The following is an 18124-nucleotide window of genomic DNA, read 5'->3' on the forward strand; positions in this document are numbered from 1 at the left end:
TTACCATAACAAATATTTAAACTCCTAATTCCCTGTTGTTTTATTCTGTCCTTTTGAACCATAAATTCCATAACTTGATTAAGATCTCAGGGAATAGATAAATGAAGTATACAGGGTTACTGGTAATATGTCGGCAATCTGTTAAGGGGGTGTAGGCGAAGTAATTTGCAACCAAATGACCCCTTATGACCCCTAGGCAAATGTCAACCATTTTCGAGTAATTTGACTTTTTGTGTTTTTTAGAAGAATTTGAGGTATGCAACTTTGAAAATTTATAAAAAAAAACCAATTTTTTTTTTTTTTTTTTTAATATTAGCCATGTTAAATGACTAATATTCCCCTTTCCTCTCCAACTAAGCGTCAGGCTTGTGCTAGGAGTAGGTACGACAATAGTGCAACGGGCGGGGTTTGAACCGTCGACCTTTCGGTTTTCAGTCCACTCCTTTACCGGTTGAGCTATTGAGGCTCTGATTAAAGAGGCTCCGTTAAGGGGGTGTGGGCGAAGTAATTTGCAACCAAATGACCCCTTATGACCCCTAGGCAAATGTCAACCATTTTCGAGTAATTTGACTTTTTGTGTTTTTTAGAAAAATTTGAGGTATGCAACTTTGAAAATTTATAAAAAAAAAACCAATGCATGATTTTTTTTTATTTTTATTATTATTTGCTTGCTAACACTTCAATACATAATAATCAACCATAAAATGATACTTATCTTTAATAGTTTTTAAATCACAGCTACAAATCTGTGCAAGTTTCATAATTTACGCCAGGTGGTCTGACAAAAATGGTCGATTTATGTAAAAAATTACTGAAGAACTTTATCGGCAGAACACATGAAAAACATGTACGACTTCTCAGCTATCCAACGAGATACAATATGGTACCAGAAATTAGAAATTGGCCGAAAAAAATGCAATTATTGTGAAAAAAATGAAATCGTCTTAAGAATACGAAATAATATCTCAACGTCGAATTTTATGGTAATACTCTTATTTCTTATTTAGGATGAGTAATGAGTTATAAATTAATCTTACAATTAATTTTCGAAGTATAAAACTCTAAAAATAACACTCTAAAAATAATGAGAGTTCCAAGAATGACATTTTTAATCCTTTGTGTGAACACGTGCACCAATCAGCGCTCTCGGATAAGAAGAGCTTAAAAACATTATCTAGTGACTGGATAGAAAAAACAAAGGCATAAATAGCCAGATTTGCCTGACATTTTTCAGAGAATAGGATAATAATTAAAGCACTGGCAAGTACAATAACATTAGGTGAAGGGTGGGATCCTTAACTTATATTTTAATTGTATTGTATTTATAAATTCTTAGACTTAAAAGATAAGACATTTAAAATGTTTCATAATTTGCGCATTTATTTGCATTATTAGAAAACGTACCTCTGGAAATAAGAAGAGGAATGAGATTCCAGCACGATAGATGTCCAGCACACTGGAGAATAACAGTTCGGCAATGGTTAGACACTAATTTTCCCAATCGATGGATAGGCAGAGGAGGCCCAATTCCTTGGCCAGCAAGATGTCCAGACCTGACACCTATGGACTATTATGTCTGGGGACATATGAAGAGCCTAGTGTACGATGTCTCACCAGTGCCATCAGTCGAAGAATTGAAAATTAGAATAATAAATGCAGCTAATTCAATAAGAACCAATTTGACAAGTAATGTAGTAAAATCTCAATTAAGAAAAAGAATGCGCCTGTGCATAAGAAATAGAGGGTCACATTTTGAAAATGAACTTTAGAATTTAGTTTTAATGGCTTAGTGTAACTTATCTACGTAATTATTTTAAACTTCCTAAACGATTATTGTAATTTTTGATTGCAGACGATTTCGTCTTTTTAACAATAATTGTATTTTTTTTCGGCCATTTTCTGATTTCTGGTACCATATTGTATCTCGTTGGGTAGCTGAGAAGTTGTACATGTTTTTCATGTGTTCTGCCGATAAAGTTCTTCAGTAATTTTTTACATAAATCGACCATTTTTGTCAGACCACCTGGTGTAAATTATGAAACTTGTACAGATTTGTAGCTGTGATTTGAAAACTATTAAAGATAAGTGTCATTTTATGGTTGATTATTATGTATTGAAGTGTTATCAAGCAAATAATAATAATAATAAAAAAATTCATGCATTGGTTTTTTTTTTATAAATTTTCAAAGTTGCATACCTCAAATTTTTCTAAAAAACACAAAAAGTCAAATTACTCGAAAATGGTTGACATTTGCCTAGGGGTCATAAGGGGTCATTTGGTTGCAAATTACTTCGCCCACACCCCCTTAACGGATTGCCGACATATTACCAGTAACCCTGTATAATTTACCAGAGGATGTCCGCGTGGATTTAGGTTTTTAAGATCCCGTGGGAACTGTTTGATTTTCCGGGATAAAAAGATGGCTATGCTAAATTACAGGGACGCAAGCTACCTCGGTATTTCATAAAAATCGGTTAAGCGGATGGGTTTTTGGGTATCCCGTGGGAACTCTTTGATTTTCCGGGATAAAAAGTAGCCTATGTCCATTGTCCGTCCCCGGGATATAAGCTAACGCTGTACCAAATTTTGTCAGAATCGGTTAAACTTTTGGGCCGTGAAAAGGTAGACAGACAGACACACATTCGCATTTATAATATTAGTATAGATTAAGAATTTCTTATTATAAAAAAATTTTTGAACTACGTGTAGCGTAATATTATTATTTTTAACGTAAAAGTTTATAAATCTTATGAAATAATAAATATTTCAATCGAAATAACAATTATTTTTGCCTTAATTTAAGGAAAATATTGCACATGGCTACTTTACTCTACCATAAACAAAAGTACATTTTTTTCCGGAAGCAAAGAGTAACAAACGGAAGTGAAGAAAAGGTATGCCACTATTACACTCTCGCTACGAGCAAATTAGCAAACTACAAGTTTGCTTCGAGCTCAGTCGAATAATTTTTACCAATCTGATACAATAAAATACCCAATAAAGTCAATAAAAATTACAACACGTTAATCCATCAAACTGATTCAGTAAAATTGCTATTAAAATTAGGTAACTAGGTAACTAAGATGTGGTTCTCTAACTCTGCAAAATAAGTATGAAATTTCAGCGGGAATGAGGAATGTTTACTGACTAGCGACCCGCCCTAGCTCTGCAGGTGTAGCTTATTACAATTTTCGTAGCGATCTCCAATTTTTTTTGAAAAAAAATATAGCCTTTGTCACTTAGGAACACTTAGGAATAATGTTGCTTTCTGCTAGTGAAAGGATTTTTAAAATCAGTTCAGTACCTACTTTCAAACATTACTAACTACAAACTTTACCTCTATTTAAAATATTAGTAGACAAAGGATGATAAAAATTCCTCCCGAACATTCGCGCCCGTCTGATAGAGCTTTTATTTTGCCTCTGTAATTGTTTATTCTGTAACCAATAGGATTCAGAGAAGGCTGCTGTCATGCGTCGTCATAGAAACGTTTTCGAAAACTTTTGATTTTTTTGGCTGGGACCGACATGGAGATTTTCGAAGGTGAGTATTTTATTATTTTATTTAAATATTGCTTGAATTATTAGCGACGTAATATTGGTGAATAAACCCACGTAGCTTACTGTTAGAGGCGTTTATAAAACAGGTTCTTGTGAAGGTCCTATAAAGGAGGATCCGTGTATTTAATGTTGATAGTAATTAAGTACTTGGTACTTGATTGATTAAATAAAAAATATTTTTTGCAACAAAGCATGATTTATAAATTAAATCAAACGCTAGGTAATACATATAAATCTGTACTGAATTTTATAATAATCAGCAAAAGATTGGTAGTGCCTTGTTTTGATTTTTTAGGATGTCAATGAATTGAGTCAGATGTCATTGGAGTGTACACTAGTTTTTTCGATGGTTTTCCGCGTGATTTAGAATTTAATTTATTGCTTGTAAAATATTTACAAGGAAGTTAAATCAATTTATGAATCTCTATCTACTGACTCTATTATAATTATCTGTGACGGAATTTTAAAATTAAATTATTGTTATCGTATGTAAATTACTTACAAAAAAAATATCATTGATAAAATAGAATATATTTTTTTACACTGCATAGTTCTAGGTACCTACGTAGTTTATTTACTTTGCATAGAATTTGAGATATATTTTCATAAAGTTTTGTTTGATATCTTTAATATTTGAATAAGAGAACTTTGTGTCTACCTTCCTACAAAGTCAAAGAAGTAGGTTGCCTGGCAAAAAAGTGCTCGTTTCAAACATAAAAAGGTGTTATCACTGGGCATGCTTTTTACGGTAAAGGCAAACAACAGATATGGTCTAAGCAGGTTTATTGACTTAGGATCGCCGCACATTGGTTACTATCGCCCTAGGAAATGCAGTCTCGCATAAATACTTTAAATTCCTGGATCCCGCAAATATCGGGATATTTGCGGGATCCAGGAATTTACGCAAGATCTGCAAGTCTAAAGGGAAATTACGAATTTAGAACCTATCTAATAAGTTACAAGTTTACAAAGGGTTTGATGAATAAATACAAAAAATAATATTAAAATCTTTATTGAGATTAAATTGAATTTTTAAAGTTAAAAATGACACAAAAGTGCCATCTGCCAAGCAAATCTTCATTACAAAGCTTAACCACAGTGGCAGAAAATATCTCCTGCTTCCACGAATACAAACGGTACAAAATTATACGGCGAGTAACACAGTAAAAGTTTATGCTCAGTCCCGATAATCCCGCGAAATCACGTGCAATCCTATAAAATTCATGCGGGATCCCGATATTTCCAAATCCGAAATTCGTATAGCGCCTGTGGAATCTTAAAAAGAGCGCAACCAACAACGGCAGCTTAGAAATCCTTAATGCTTTCATCTGAACTGCTTAAATAAATCACATACTCATTACTGCTGCTGAAAAGAAGCGAACCTCTTTACCCAAAGAGCACGAGGGCGGAGGGCCGCGAGCCCAGGGTCTCTGGCTTGATGGGTCCCGAAATGCTATGTCCTATGTATATATCTGTATGTATAAATCCTATGTATTTTTCATCCAATAAACCAATTTAAAAAACCCCTACCTAATGAGTAATGGCTCTTCTGAATTAGTATTTTGAAGGTATTTGGTGTTTATAAATTATATTCACATTTTATTGACTTTCTGAAAGGGCTCCAACAAGGGTACCGACACAAGGGTGTGTCTATATGCCCCTATATACCCTAAGATGGCCCTGCACTGCACGCGATAGCAATCAATGAGCGTCCAGCCTTATCTATGGCTTGTAAATATGCAATGGCGCGCAATTCGCAATGTTACGTCATCAAAATAAACTTAAAGTCCACGCCTTAGCCAGGTAGATATATGTACTCGTAGGTAGGTATTCGTATGGCCATGAATGCAAGTAATTAATTAAGATCTTTTTCAAGGTTGATCTATAATTTGTTACCATTTTCATCCACCTGTAAATCTACCTTTTCCATTTTTGAAACTAAGTACTCTATAATGCTACCTAATATCTACCTATTAACTTAAGAGCATCATAAAAAGAAGGCAAGTAAACTTGTCTACTTAGACTGGAGTTCGCCGAAAGCTACATAAACAACGGTTGCTAAATCAGCTGGTTATTTCGAAACCGTCGTTTAAACAACCGTTTTAATATTTACTGTTCATCACGAAAAAGTGTAGCATGGTTACTAAATCGGCGGAACACCATCTGTTCTCAGCTACGCTGCTGCTACGAACGAACGCTAAAACGCAATGCGTTAGCGTAGACACATTGTCATTACTATTCAACACAACAAACTGTGACGCCTATATTTAGGAGCATAAAATAAAATACTTTCAACTGGAAAAGTACAAAGACGCTATGGGTAAGATGAACTACACTATTGTTCTAAATTTTGCCAGGTAGTAACCGTCCCAAATTTACAACTTCGGGGCCCCGACGTCACAGTCGTGATCATGTGTCCTGCACGTGTGGGACTGTTGATTTTTTGCTGTCGTGTTGCCGTAATTATTTGTGCGTGCATTTAAAGATGATTTTAAGAGATTCTAGTGTTTAAAATAATTTCAATATTAAAATGGAGGGCCAAAAATGTGTACAAGTGATTTTTCAAGTGACGACAAGCGCATCAGTTCAGAGTTGGTTTTAAAATATCAAAATATAGTGGAAAGTAAGATAAGTAATTATTTCCAACCATTACATTAATCACTTGTTGCACGCTACTGAAATGAACGACGCAAAGACAAATCGAAATAATCTAAATTGATCTGTACACAAAGGCACAACAGATGTAAAAATGTGGAAACCCCGGTTAAACGACCCTTCCGAGCTCGGTTAGGTAAAACGGCCGTTTTAGGGCTGCAAACCTCGGTTAGGTGCTGGTGAACAGTAAAAATCACTTAATCAGCCGGTTTTCTAAAAATCAGCCGTTTTAAAAGTCGGTGAACTCCACCCTTAACGTAACACAGCCTTTATATTTTGCGGAAGCGATTAGGCGGTTTTGTATAGTCATCCCTCTTTATAAAACGCAAGGTAGCTTAGCTAAAGCTACCTTGCGTTTTATACTACTTATATGTGCTTATTCCACTTTATAAATAAAAACAGATTTCTCATCATCATTTTACCTTCTGTCAAGAAGCAATAGGTACTCATTATCAAACTAATCTATAGCATGCCTACTTACTACTTACCTACTAATTGCCATATAAACTGCAGTAGAACTACTAATTAATCGCTGTCTAGGCCCAGGGTATTAAAGAGAACTCGAGATTCCGTTTACCTTGTTTATTGTAGGGCCCGTTACAAAATACTTTTACTCACAAGAATAGAATATTAGATTTATAGTGCTAAGTACATTAAAAATTACCGGTCAAGTGCAAGTCGGGCATCGGAAGTCGGGTTCCGTAGTTTAAAAAAAATAGTTAACATAACGGCAATTTTAAAATTTTCATTAGTTGTTGTTATAGCGGCAATATAAATATACACTGTGAAAATTTCAACTCTCTACTTCACGAGATACAGCACGCTGACAGACAGACGGATGGGCGGACCCCTAAAAACTGATAAAGCTAATTTCTCGTATGGAATTTGGTTGCCATCTTATTTACTTTTCCCAGTCAATTCACGATTAGATCCATCAATCAATTGTTAGTGAAAGCGATTACACTCTCAAATCCAAGCAGTTTGGTTCTTTTCATGATTGTTAAAGTATTATAAGCTTTAACGGAAATTAAAAACGCTCGGTCATCCAATGTTTTGTGTAGGACTCACGACATCGCCCACTTGAGATCGGATGTGATCTTTTAAGACTGTTTCGTTAATTTTTAGGGTTCCGTAACCCAAAAGGAAAAATGGAACCCTTATAGGATCACTTTGTTGTCTGTCTGTCTGTCTGTCTCTCCGTCCGTCCGTCCCTCCGTCGTGTTTGTCAAGAAAACCTACATACTTCCCGTTGACCTAGAATCACAAATTTGGTAGGTTGCATCACAAGTATAAAGGAATACTTAATTCCGAAAACAGAGAATTTGCGGTTACATCACAAAAAAAAAAATGTGTTCACGAAAAAATTCATTTACTAAATCACATATTATGCGCCGTTGTCATTAACTTGCTGTGTTTAATTAATAAAATATTATATTATAAATAATTAATAAAAATATTAAAATATCTTGTTGGATGGTACGGAACCCTTCTTATGCGAGTCCGACTCGTACTTGACCAGTTTTTTGTGATGTCATTGAACGTATTGAATCATTCGGATCGCAAAATAAATTGAGAGTGTTAATAACAGTCGGAATGATGCTCTGCTCACTGTGTTCCAGTTTCTTGCTATTCATTACATTATAACTATTATACGAGTAGGTAATAACTCGCTCTAATTTTAAACCACCAAATTAAACATGAAAAAAAAAATTAAATGAAAAAAGATAAAAAAGTCGGTTAAGGAACAAAATATTTTGTATATTTAAATTGCATTCAAAGGTCCCAGGCGTTCTAGATCTGTTCCGCAATCTAGGTTAAGTGTATGGTAAAATATTGTGTAAAGATGAAATGGGGAGAAAAATTTAACGGCTACATCAAAATAAAACGCGAATAGTTAGTACACCTAAGACACAGTTTATTATTGGTTGATATAATATGATTTGATACAAGACACCTTTTGGATAGGCTATAAAACGTTTTGCTGTTAAATTGACCAAAAGTAGCATACGTCCAGCTTCCCCAGGATGGTTTTCGTTCAAATCGGAATTCGGTAGGTAGGTGGTTTTCGTTCACTTGCAGCAAGTGATATTTACTTGCTTAAAAAATACTCATAACTCCTAAAAGTTAGAGGCGTGTCTCTGGGATCGAACACCGGACCCCTCAAAAGGACCACCAAGGACAACTGGATGTCATTGATCGTCGAGCTAGCTAGGAGACTCATAGGCGAAGACTCTCCTTTGCTGGCGAAACTTCAAAGTCTCGATCACCGCCCTTAGGTCGCCGGCTTATTGGGGTTTTAATAGGATATATTTCGGAAAGTGTGCACAGGAACTTTTGGAAATTGTCCCCCTTCAGCATTTTACCACCGACCCGCAAGACGTCGGGCGAGTTTCCATCCTTATGTCATGCGTCATCATTCCTCATACGCATGGTTAGAGGTTTGGAATACTCTTCCGCGATATGTGTTTCCTACCAATTACAATCCGGGTATCTTTAAAACAAGAGTGAATAGGCATCTTCTAGAATCTAGGTAAACGCGTTCCATCTAAGGCCACATCATAACTTTCCATCAGGTGTGATTGTGGTCAAGGCGTTTGACGTAGGCGATCACCGCATCAAGTAAGTGCCTAAAGTAAAGTATCTGGTTGATCATTCACTCTGAACTGATATCGATTAGTTGCTGATAAGACCTTCATGCTTCAACTATAGATATAAAACCTCTGATCCCAATAAAATTAATAGCCTCATGACAAGCGATCGACCTCCGATATTACACGGGTTGGATTTGCGATTTAAATTCGCTTGTCGTCTCCATCTCCCGTCCTCGTTACACAAGACAGGGCATTGACTCCAACGTCAGCCTACACTGCAACACAGATGCATTGTTTAAGAGCCACGACAAGGAAAAGATTTGAAGAGAGATACCTACGTAAAATTTTCATAAAGGTTTTCACTTTTCAAACATGCATGGTCAAACAATAGACAAGAAAAATTGAAGCTAAAAGAAATACTAAGGACATGTTTCACAACTTTCAGATAAACTTTATCTAGCGAATAATTTTTTTTATTGTGTAGGTACGCTAAATTTCTTTATTTCCTTGAAAAAAAGCGTACCTGTAATATATTATGAATATCTAACTAGTTACCGAATAAAAAACTACACACTATATACACAATAGATATAAGCTGTAAATTATGTACCTAAAGTTCAATTTTTAAAAACGAATCATTATTTTTCAGTAGGTACCTTTAATTTAAATTGAGACTACTATATTAAATGCATATAGTAGATATATCAATTATTGCTATATAAGCATTCTAGTCAAAATAATAGCGTTACCTACTAAAAGCACGAAAGAAATCAAGCTTTCGCAACATTATCAACGTCTCCGCCGACTCATCATCAACAAAGATCCACGTGGATCAAAATTACGGACAAGACTACGTGTCACGGTGACCACGTGTTTACTGTAGGGAGCTCCAACATGTAGAAATAAGCGTAAACAAATTTGATGAAATAGTTAGAAGGCGTTTATGACTCATTCAGGATAACGTTACGTACTAAAGGTACCTAAGTAATATCATATCAGGAGGATGTTGAGTTATGTGTTAGTTATGCTATCTATTCTGAAAGGGTAGGTAACAAATAACTCTATAATCTATGGGTAATACAGTACACATTAACACAGAATATATTAGGTATATTTAACTAGTTAGATACAATCTAACCTCGTCAATTTTTGTAGGCGCAAAAGTAAAAGCCCTACTTAAGGGTGCCTAAGGTATTATGTTCAATAAGTAGTTACCTATCTATATTTTAACCAGAAACTTAACCTACTGACCCATTCGTTTTAAGATCGTTGGCGTGATATTTGGCGCGAAAATCTATTGCTTCAAAGAACACAATTTCAGGCGATACATAATATTTGAGACCCTTGCGGGCAGTGGCTCTGGAAAGGTTTGCTAGTCTATATAGGTGTATATTATGGTGAAATGACAACTATGTGACACCTCTGATTGGTTTACGCTCGCTCACCATTGGCTAAAATGCATTGTTGCAACAAGAATACCATAAATTCAGCCAACCGATTCGATTATAATAATGATTGATGCTGGTTTGCCGGAATTGACCTACTGAAACATACCTGATTGTTAGAGATGAAATCAAGTTAACAGACAAAAGCTCGTTTAGGCATTGTGCAAACAAAGCGCCATGCCTACAGTCTTCAGAATGGTATCAGCTATCACGACCACGACATAGACATTTGATTCCAATGACAAGAGCTGATTATAGTCACGTCTTGGACATTACCCGTTGCAAATCATTATATTAGAAAGTGATATACATACTCGCACATTAATCTTGATTTATCAACATGATGTTAGCTTTGTGAGAACTTTCTTTGCTTTAATGAATTTCCGGATCTATCAAATTCGAAGACACTAAACATGGAAAGGTAAAAAAGTACAATAACTGACTGACAGACACACTACCCACAACTCAACAAGTCGACAATACTGCACAACCTAAGCTGGTGGATCTATAGTAACTCTATAGTTTTTCTCTATAACGTACGACCGCACTAAAGAAAAAAAAACCAACAGGATCCTTGAAAAACCGCAGTTAAATTATTCCGATGAATTCGCGGGAATTAACTAGTTTACGGCAGTTTCGAATTACAGCCACAGATCATTTTCATGCCTAGAATCTTTTTAAAGTTCTAGAGTAAGGGGATTCCCCATATTCTCCCCTACGACTCGTATATGACCCGTTGTAGAAGGCGCAAGAGCCAGAAATACGTGTAACAGGTGTGAATCAAAGCATTTTTAGGGCTGAAGAATCATTGAATTACAAGTACAAGTGTAAATTAAAAATTTAGAACACCCCCGACGATCCAAAATATCTGAGTTTTCCAAAACATCATTTTCAAATAAATAATTATGTATTTAGGCAACGTCCATCTTGACAGCTTGACATTTGTCTATTGACATAATATTATGAACCTAACGGTTATCTAACCTTCTTTTCTACAAGAAAACTAGAAAAGAGCTGATAACTCTTAAACGGCTGAACCAATTTTTTTAGATAATACTAAGAACACTCTCGATCAAGCCACCTTTCAAACAAAAAAAACTAAATTAAAATCGGTTCATTTGTTTAGGCGCTACGATGCCACAGACAGATACACAGATACACAGATACACAGATACACAGATACACAGATACACAGACACACAGATACACAGATACACACGTCAAACTTATAACACCCCTCTTTTTGGGTCGGGGGTTAAAAATGAAAAATAAGGTTCTTGCGGCTCTTGCGGCTCTTGCGTCTCCTGTGATGCGTGTGCAGTCTCTTTTAGGAACCCAATAAGTATTTTGATCATTGTAGAATTAAATTGTTTAAAAAATTTCCTGGCAAAAATTCAATCTGTAATCACGTTTTGTATATCAAGATATCACCTTTCATAAAATAGCATCGACTACTAAAGACCATCCGCAAATTCGCGTGTGGACACCTTTAATTACAACTTACCAGCCACACGATTTTTTTATTCGTTATGTCATTATACGTATTATGTCAATTTATAAATTTTATTAAACAATAACACGACTTGAGCACGATAAATTATACCCACCGCACATCTGCAGTATTAAAACGCTCTTGACCTAAAAAATAAATTATGACCCATCAGATATTATCGGAGGGTTAACTATTGAATTTTTGCCATTATTTAAGCAGATTATAAGTACCTAAGTATTCAATTTTTTATGTTCCTATTCTTAAACTTAGCTATTAGACGGTTCATCTAAAAATAATCATTTTGGTGAAAAACAAAATCGCCAAATTAAGATGAATAAAAGAAATAAATTACACAGACGCATCATATATTTTATGATACTTTATCATCGATACACGGCTAAACTAAAATTAGTGTATACTTAAATATCGGTAGGTCTAGCTTATATTTTTGACGTGACAACGTCTTATAATTCGATAGAGCCGGCTGCACGCACGAAAAAACATGACTCATGCGGCGTTACCTCGCTCTGAGGCGTTCCATGTAAGGCTTCAAGTGCAAGCGAGAGCGCGGAACGAGCGACAAAGAAGCGCAATCGGCCTTTGTTGTCACGTTCAACAGCTATCGTCAGTAAACCGACTTTATTTTTAAAAGATTCTGACGGATTGAGTACCTCCTCCTTTATGAAGTCGGTTAAAAATGGAACGTACCTACTCAAAAAATATTTTACAAATTATCAGCTAATATCTATCATTTCAACCTTTTGCATCGCCGGCCCACTACTGTGAGCATGAGTCTCTTCTCAGAATGAGAAGCCTAGGCTACAAGTACACCACGCTTGCCAAGTGCGGATTAGTAGATTTCGCACACCTTTGAGAATATTACTCAGGTTTCCTCCCGATGTTTTCCTTCAATAATAAATAAAGGAATATCTAATAGCTTAAAACGCACTCTCCTAAAAGCTATTTACTGGTCTCTATAGGAATGGGAATTATGTTTGCACCACTTTGGTTGCCGGTAAGAGGCTAGGTAGCGATTAAGGCCGCCAAATTGTACCTACCTGGCAATATTTTTGTTTTGCTTTTGCTTTTGCTTAATTTTGTCGTGTACAATAACATCATATTCATTGAAATTTTAAGAACGATTTGAGAGAGCCACTTTTATTTTAAGACGACATGTCAATTACATAAGACACGATAGGCGAGCTTAATTTGGCTCCACACTCATGATTCATTGTTAAGCGCATTGCCTCACACGTCCACATTATAAACAACAATAAACGATTGCATGTCCGCCGTGCGACTCAGTTATGTCACTTCCTCATTATAAAGTAAGTATGAACATTAAAGAGACTAAAACCTGTTTGCCAGAGGACCATATTTCTTAACCGGTAAAACGTAATACCTGCAAATGTCTGTAAAATCTTTGTTATGTGAAACAAATATGCTTGTATGTTTATGTCCTTTATGTTATAACATAGTTTTAGTTATATATGAGTTATGTTATAGTCACATGAATGCAAACTATACGCTTGTCTTTCCTAATTCGATGTATGGACATGAAGCAACAATGCAGTTTTTCCGTTTATGCTTGGATATTATTGCTGGATCTAATCTGCAATAGGAATACAGCTAATCTAATAATGTGCATGTTCTGTAAGCGATAGCTAATAAGTTGTAGTATTTTTAGAGTAGGTACTGCAACTTATGTCGATGTCGATCTTCGTTAACTCGATATACGTACTCACACATCGAACTTCGTTGCCTCGAAGTCGACTTTCGTTACATCGAAGTCGACCTTCGTTACCCCGGAAGCCTCGTACGAAGTTTCGTGACCTCGACATTGACCTTCGTAACCTCAACATTAAACGTCGTCGTCGTTAACTGTCAATCTTCGTTGCAAACACCTCGATATCGAAATTCGTACTTCATTACCTCGACAACGACCGTCGTTACCTCGAAGTTGACTTTCGTAACTTCGATATCGACCTTCGTTTCCTTGACATCAGCCCTCGTGACTCGAAGTTTTTAGCCCATATAAAGAATCGCGCTTTATGCGTTTGTTGCTAGGGGCGCATTCAGAACAGTAGTTGAACAAGATATAGCTATACACACGCCTACCTATTAATAAGACTGTTAAATCATATCGATTGTTACGCATTAAACAAATCGGCCTCGTGAAATAGGGTTCGTTCACATTGCCTGTTTATAATCAGACGTAATGGAAGAGCGAGAGAGGAGTTCATCAATTCACTACGGATTTCTTAGTGTAGCAACTAGTATCAGAGCGTAGACTTTAGATCAGACTGTCTGAACTAATTGACCAGTTTACAAAGAAACTCGTTCACAATTATTATTAATTATTACTTACAGTATCCAAGATAAGTATGAATACATCTTTCAGATAAATGCGTTATTATTGTAAAAAAGCGCAAGCCACAACTTCTACCTAAAAGTTTGATCGCGGTGGAAAAACTAGGTACATGTTTTATGAACAAAAATATCATCTGAGGTAATTTTCTTATTTTTTTTACTAACTTTTTCCTGCATGTCGTCGTCCGCGTAGATTTATGTTAACTGTTCAGATCCCGTTAGAATTTCTCAAAATTTTAGAGGAAGTAGGTATACGTTGCAAAGGGAATCTAAGAGTATAAGATGCAAAATTTTAGATCCTTTTGCCAAGAGAAGTTTTAATTAAGTTGATAGTGTTATATCATCATCATGATCACCAAACGATAGAAGTCCACTGCTGGGCATAGATCTCTTGTATTGACTTCCACACGCCACGGTCTTGCGTCGCGTCGTCTGAATCCAACGGCCGGCTGCCTGTGATTTGATTGGTGTCTATCTGTCTCGTGGGACATCTTCCAACGTCAGTGAATCAGTCAGTTTTTCTTTTATTATTTTTATTTGTAGCCTGTTTACTTTATCTATTCGTGCATCACATCCTATACGCGTGGTATCCTCCTGGAAAAAGACTATTCAGTATTATGTCTGCGCTTATCATAACACCGTAGCTTCAACGCAATGGTGCAAGACGGGACCGCTGTCTTCCACTTGAGTTAAAGCATACTGGGACGTACATAGCATTATGTGAAAATATAACACATATAACTTTTTACGCCAATTTTACTTTAGCAAAAATACAAAATAAAATTCATCCTTTAAGTTTATCAATTAATGTCTCAATTGAATAAAATCGTATAGGAAATCAAAGTCAAAGTTTCAAATTGTTTGTCAACTCATTAGGTAGGTATTGTGCTTATTATATTTTTTTTACTCTGTTTACTTATTCACAGAATAGATGATACAAAACAAGCTGAAAATTATAATTATTATTTATTTTATTCATACGATATAAAAGTGAAAACGAAAGTAAAAAATAGCCAAAATATTTACATTTGCATAGCTAAGAATGTCTTTGCTTTAAAACAATAGTTAACGTCGTTATTCCCACGCATTTAGCTCGAAGCTCGCTACATATTAAAAGAAATTCTTTTGTGGGTTTTTTCTATATTTTATCCCTTTCCACCCTTAACAGATTTAATGTTCTGATCCTTTCACACCCCATGTGATTTATGGCCGCCCTTCTCCTGAATGGAAACGTCAAACGGCTCTTCCCAAAAGTGCTCGTTAGTTCCATTTTTAAAAGGGCCAACGGATATTCTGTCTCCGGTGTTGTCACCACTGCGATGAAACGATACAAAATTTCAAAAGCTTCGTGAGATTCGTCCACTTCATTCCGCCGCTTGATTGAGTTTTGAGCGGAAACGGGATTCTGTTAACGGAAAGAGGACCATAGTTTCGTAGTAATTTAATTTTTTTAACAATACGTCCGCGGGGGCCAGCGGACCAACACTATTATTCTTGAGCGCGGCGCGTACGCTCAACGCTGCCGTTGCGTTTAGTTGCGTCCGCAGCACGACCAAGAATAGCCGTCGTTTATATTGTTCCCTAATAAGCTCATCTTTTTTTTCGTACACTATTACACCACCAGTAACTAATTTCTTACGCGGCGTCTACTCAGTTCGTGTCTAGTTTTCTATCGTGCGCCCAAAACTTTACTAGACTATTCATAATAGTTAAAAACGTATCGGAAATTAGATACTGTCATTTGCGTTTGTTATTATTTCCGATTTTGGTCACCACGTATGATAGCTAATTGATAAGGATGTGTAAAAGCAGATAACAGCAAATCGACGTTCAGTTACGCATACTTCAGTTAGTGTAAAAGTGTTAGCCCGCTAGCATAGTTTTGTGTTTACGGACGTAACTTCAGCTTATTTTAGAAACAGACCAGTGATTGTGAATTGTGATATGTATGAGTGATGCGCCTGCGCCGATGCAAGTGTAGAGCGTTGGACCTATTTTCGTAGCACGGAAATAAGAGCGGCAAAAGGAGCAAAAAGCATTCACTACCTAAAAACTTCAGGACGCATACATCTATGTCGAGAGTGTATTTTTGTCCGATGTGATCTAATGTCCATAACGGTTGAGTGTGGAGTTTAGTTTTAGTGCGATAACTACAAAAATGAAGAAGAGGACGATATCGAAACTGATATCAATATTTGGCTCCAAAAAAGGTAGGCTGTTCATACAATATCGTCAATAATCAATATCATTCCATTTTATGAAGTTTAAGTCAGCTGATAATAACCGGAAACTAACAGACTTAAATAATTCTTCAAGAACTATTTGAATAGTGTTTCACAATAAATATAAACAACATTCTCATACTAATGTTGCCTTTATCTTCGCACGCGTGAAATTCGGATCAAGCTGTATCTTTAGTTTTACTAACTAACCTATTGATTGATCAGGGCAGTAAAGTATTTAAGTCTAAACTAACATTTTGAACCTTTTGAACTCTGACGATTTCACCTCGAGGAATCTAGTTGTAAATATATTGCAGACAGACTGAATTTTACAGTAGAAACCACCTAGAGTTACGTCTGACCAGCTAGTATCTATCCATTTAATACAACAGCATCTAGAGATACGTCAGGCCAGGTCAGATAGTATCCAATAAGAAACCGTGAGAGCTATGGGAGCGTACCGTATACATGTGTGTTTGATTGTTTAGAGATTTGTCACGTGCCGACAATTACCTCTCTCAGAGTCTTGTACAACAACACTTGCTTCAACTTTATTCAAGGTCTTGTTTAAATTGATTATGAAATCTTCTTAGTAACTTACAAATTTCGTTTATGTAGTTGGTTCCATTTCAACTTTGGCGCCCTATCATTTCCTTACTTACTACTTACTTCGCTGGCTGTGTTGCCAAAAGATATCTTTTCTGGGTCAACATGCCAGCAAAGTAAGGTTCTTGTGTCGGACGAAAGTCTAAAATCGGCACGCATGCATGTCCTGTGCGTTATTCCTACATGGTTCTACTCCACTTGGCACTAGTCGACTCTTTCGAGGACTTGCAGGTATTTACAAATTTCGTCGAACCAGTAATGCATTCTGGGCGTTTGCAATAAGGCGTTTTCCTATTGAACGACTTATAAAACACATTTCTCACAGCATCATCCTTGCCCATCCTATCCAAGTCAGCAAGGCCATGCTAATTTTTTTGCTCCAATTATTTTGTATCCATTTGTCAAAGCATGACCCTTGCATCTTATCTTCATTAGTTTACCACTGATTTGGCGTTCCAACTATTATTGGGTTAAGTCAGCAGATTTGGCTCCAGTCTATTTCAGAAGATTGATATCAAATAAGTAAAATATTTATAGAAACATCTGTAATGTTAAATTTTTCATACCTTCCCTATAATAGGTAGGTACGTTGTTATACCTACTACTATACAAATTACAGATATGAAACTTTTGTATCTGTTATCAATGATGACGATGATTAGGCAATTAGGTTAGAAATTAGAAGAACATTTAAAATATGGAATAAATAACTGTATACTTCGAAATAATCGAAACCAATTAACGCATGCGTTTTCCAATTGGCGCACTTTATTGTCACGCGATCACAAATTGACAATATTGCTAATACAGGCAATTCACGGACAATTACAATTTCGCTAGCATTCCTGTACGAGATTTTATTAACAAATGGATCCAATTCTCATAACTGCACGCTACCAATGCAGCTGTTATTAAATTTTTTAGTTCACTTAACGCACACCCCGCTTAAGATGAACATCTGCTTGCGTTAACTAAAGTCTACTCAAGTATAAAGTGATTTTAAAAAGCCCCATAAATTCCCGCGTCAGTTTAAAAGAAGTGCATTATTTATCGCGACATCTTCCCCATAATTAAATTTACCGCCGCGAACTTAATTGGTGTATAACTTACGTGGTTTATACTAACTTATTCGTCAATTAAACATGCTAATATTGTAATTAGATTGTATTCAAATGGACTAGT

At 35.9% G+C, this 18124-nt stretch overlaps 1 protein-coding gene across 5 annotated transcripts in view; it reads left to right on the forward strand.

Moving 5' to 3' along the window:
* The first annotated feature begins 3430 nt into the window (after positions 1–3430).
* The window catches only part of LOC123874094 (putative uncharacterized protein DDB_G0277255), a 37689-nt gene continuing 22995 nt past the window's right edge, over positions 3431–18124 (forward strand). Inside the window, exon 1 of one of the 5 annotated variants that reach the window (XM_045919273.1) lies at positions 3431–3544. In XM_045919273.1, the coding sequence (XP_045775229.1) occupies positions 3529–3544 (16 nt within the window). In that variant the 5' untranslated portion in view covers positions 3431–3528. Of the gene's footprint in view, positions 3545–15201; positions 16325–18124 lie in introns of those variants that run through there. The other 4 variants (XM_045919275.1, XM_045919274.1, XM_045919270.1 and 1 more) reach the window with 4 other exon arrangements.

The sequence above is a fragment of the Maniola jurtina genome, chromosome 17, assembly GCF_905333055.1.
Source record: "Maniola jurtina chromosome 17, ilManJurt1.1, whole genome shotgun sequence".
In the NCBI taxonomy this organism is placed as follows: Eukaryota; Metazoa; Arthropoda; class Insecta; order Lepidoptera; family Nymphalidae; genus Maniola; species Maniola jurtina.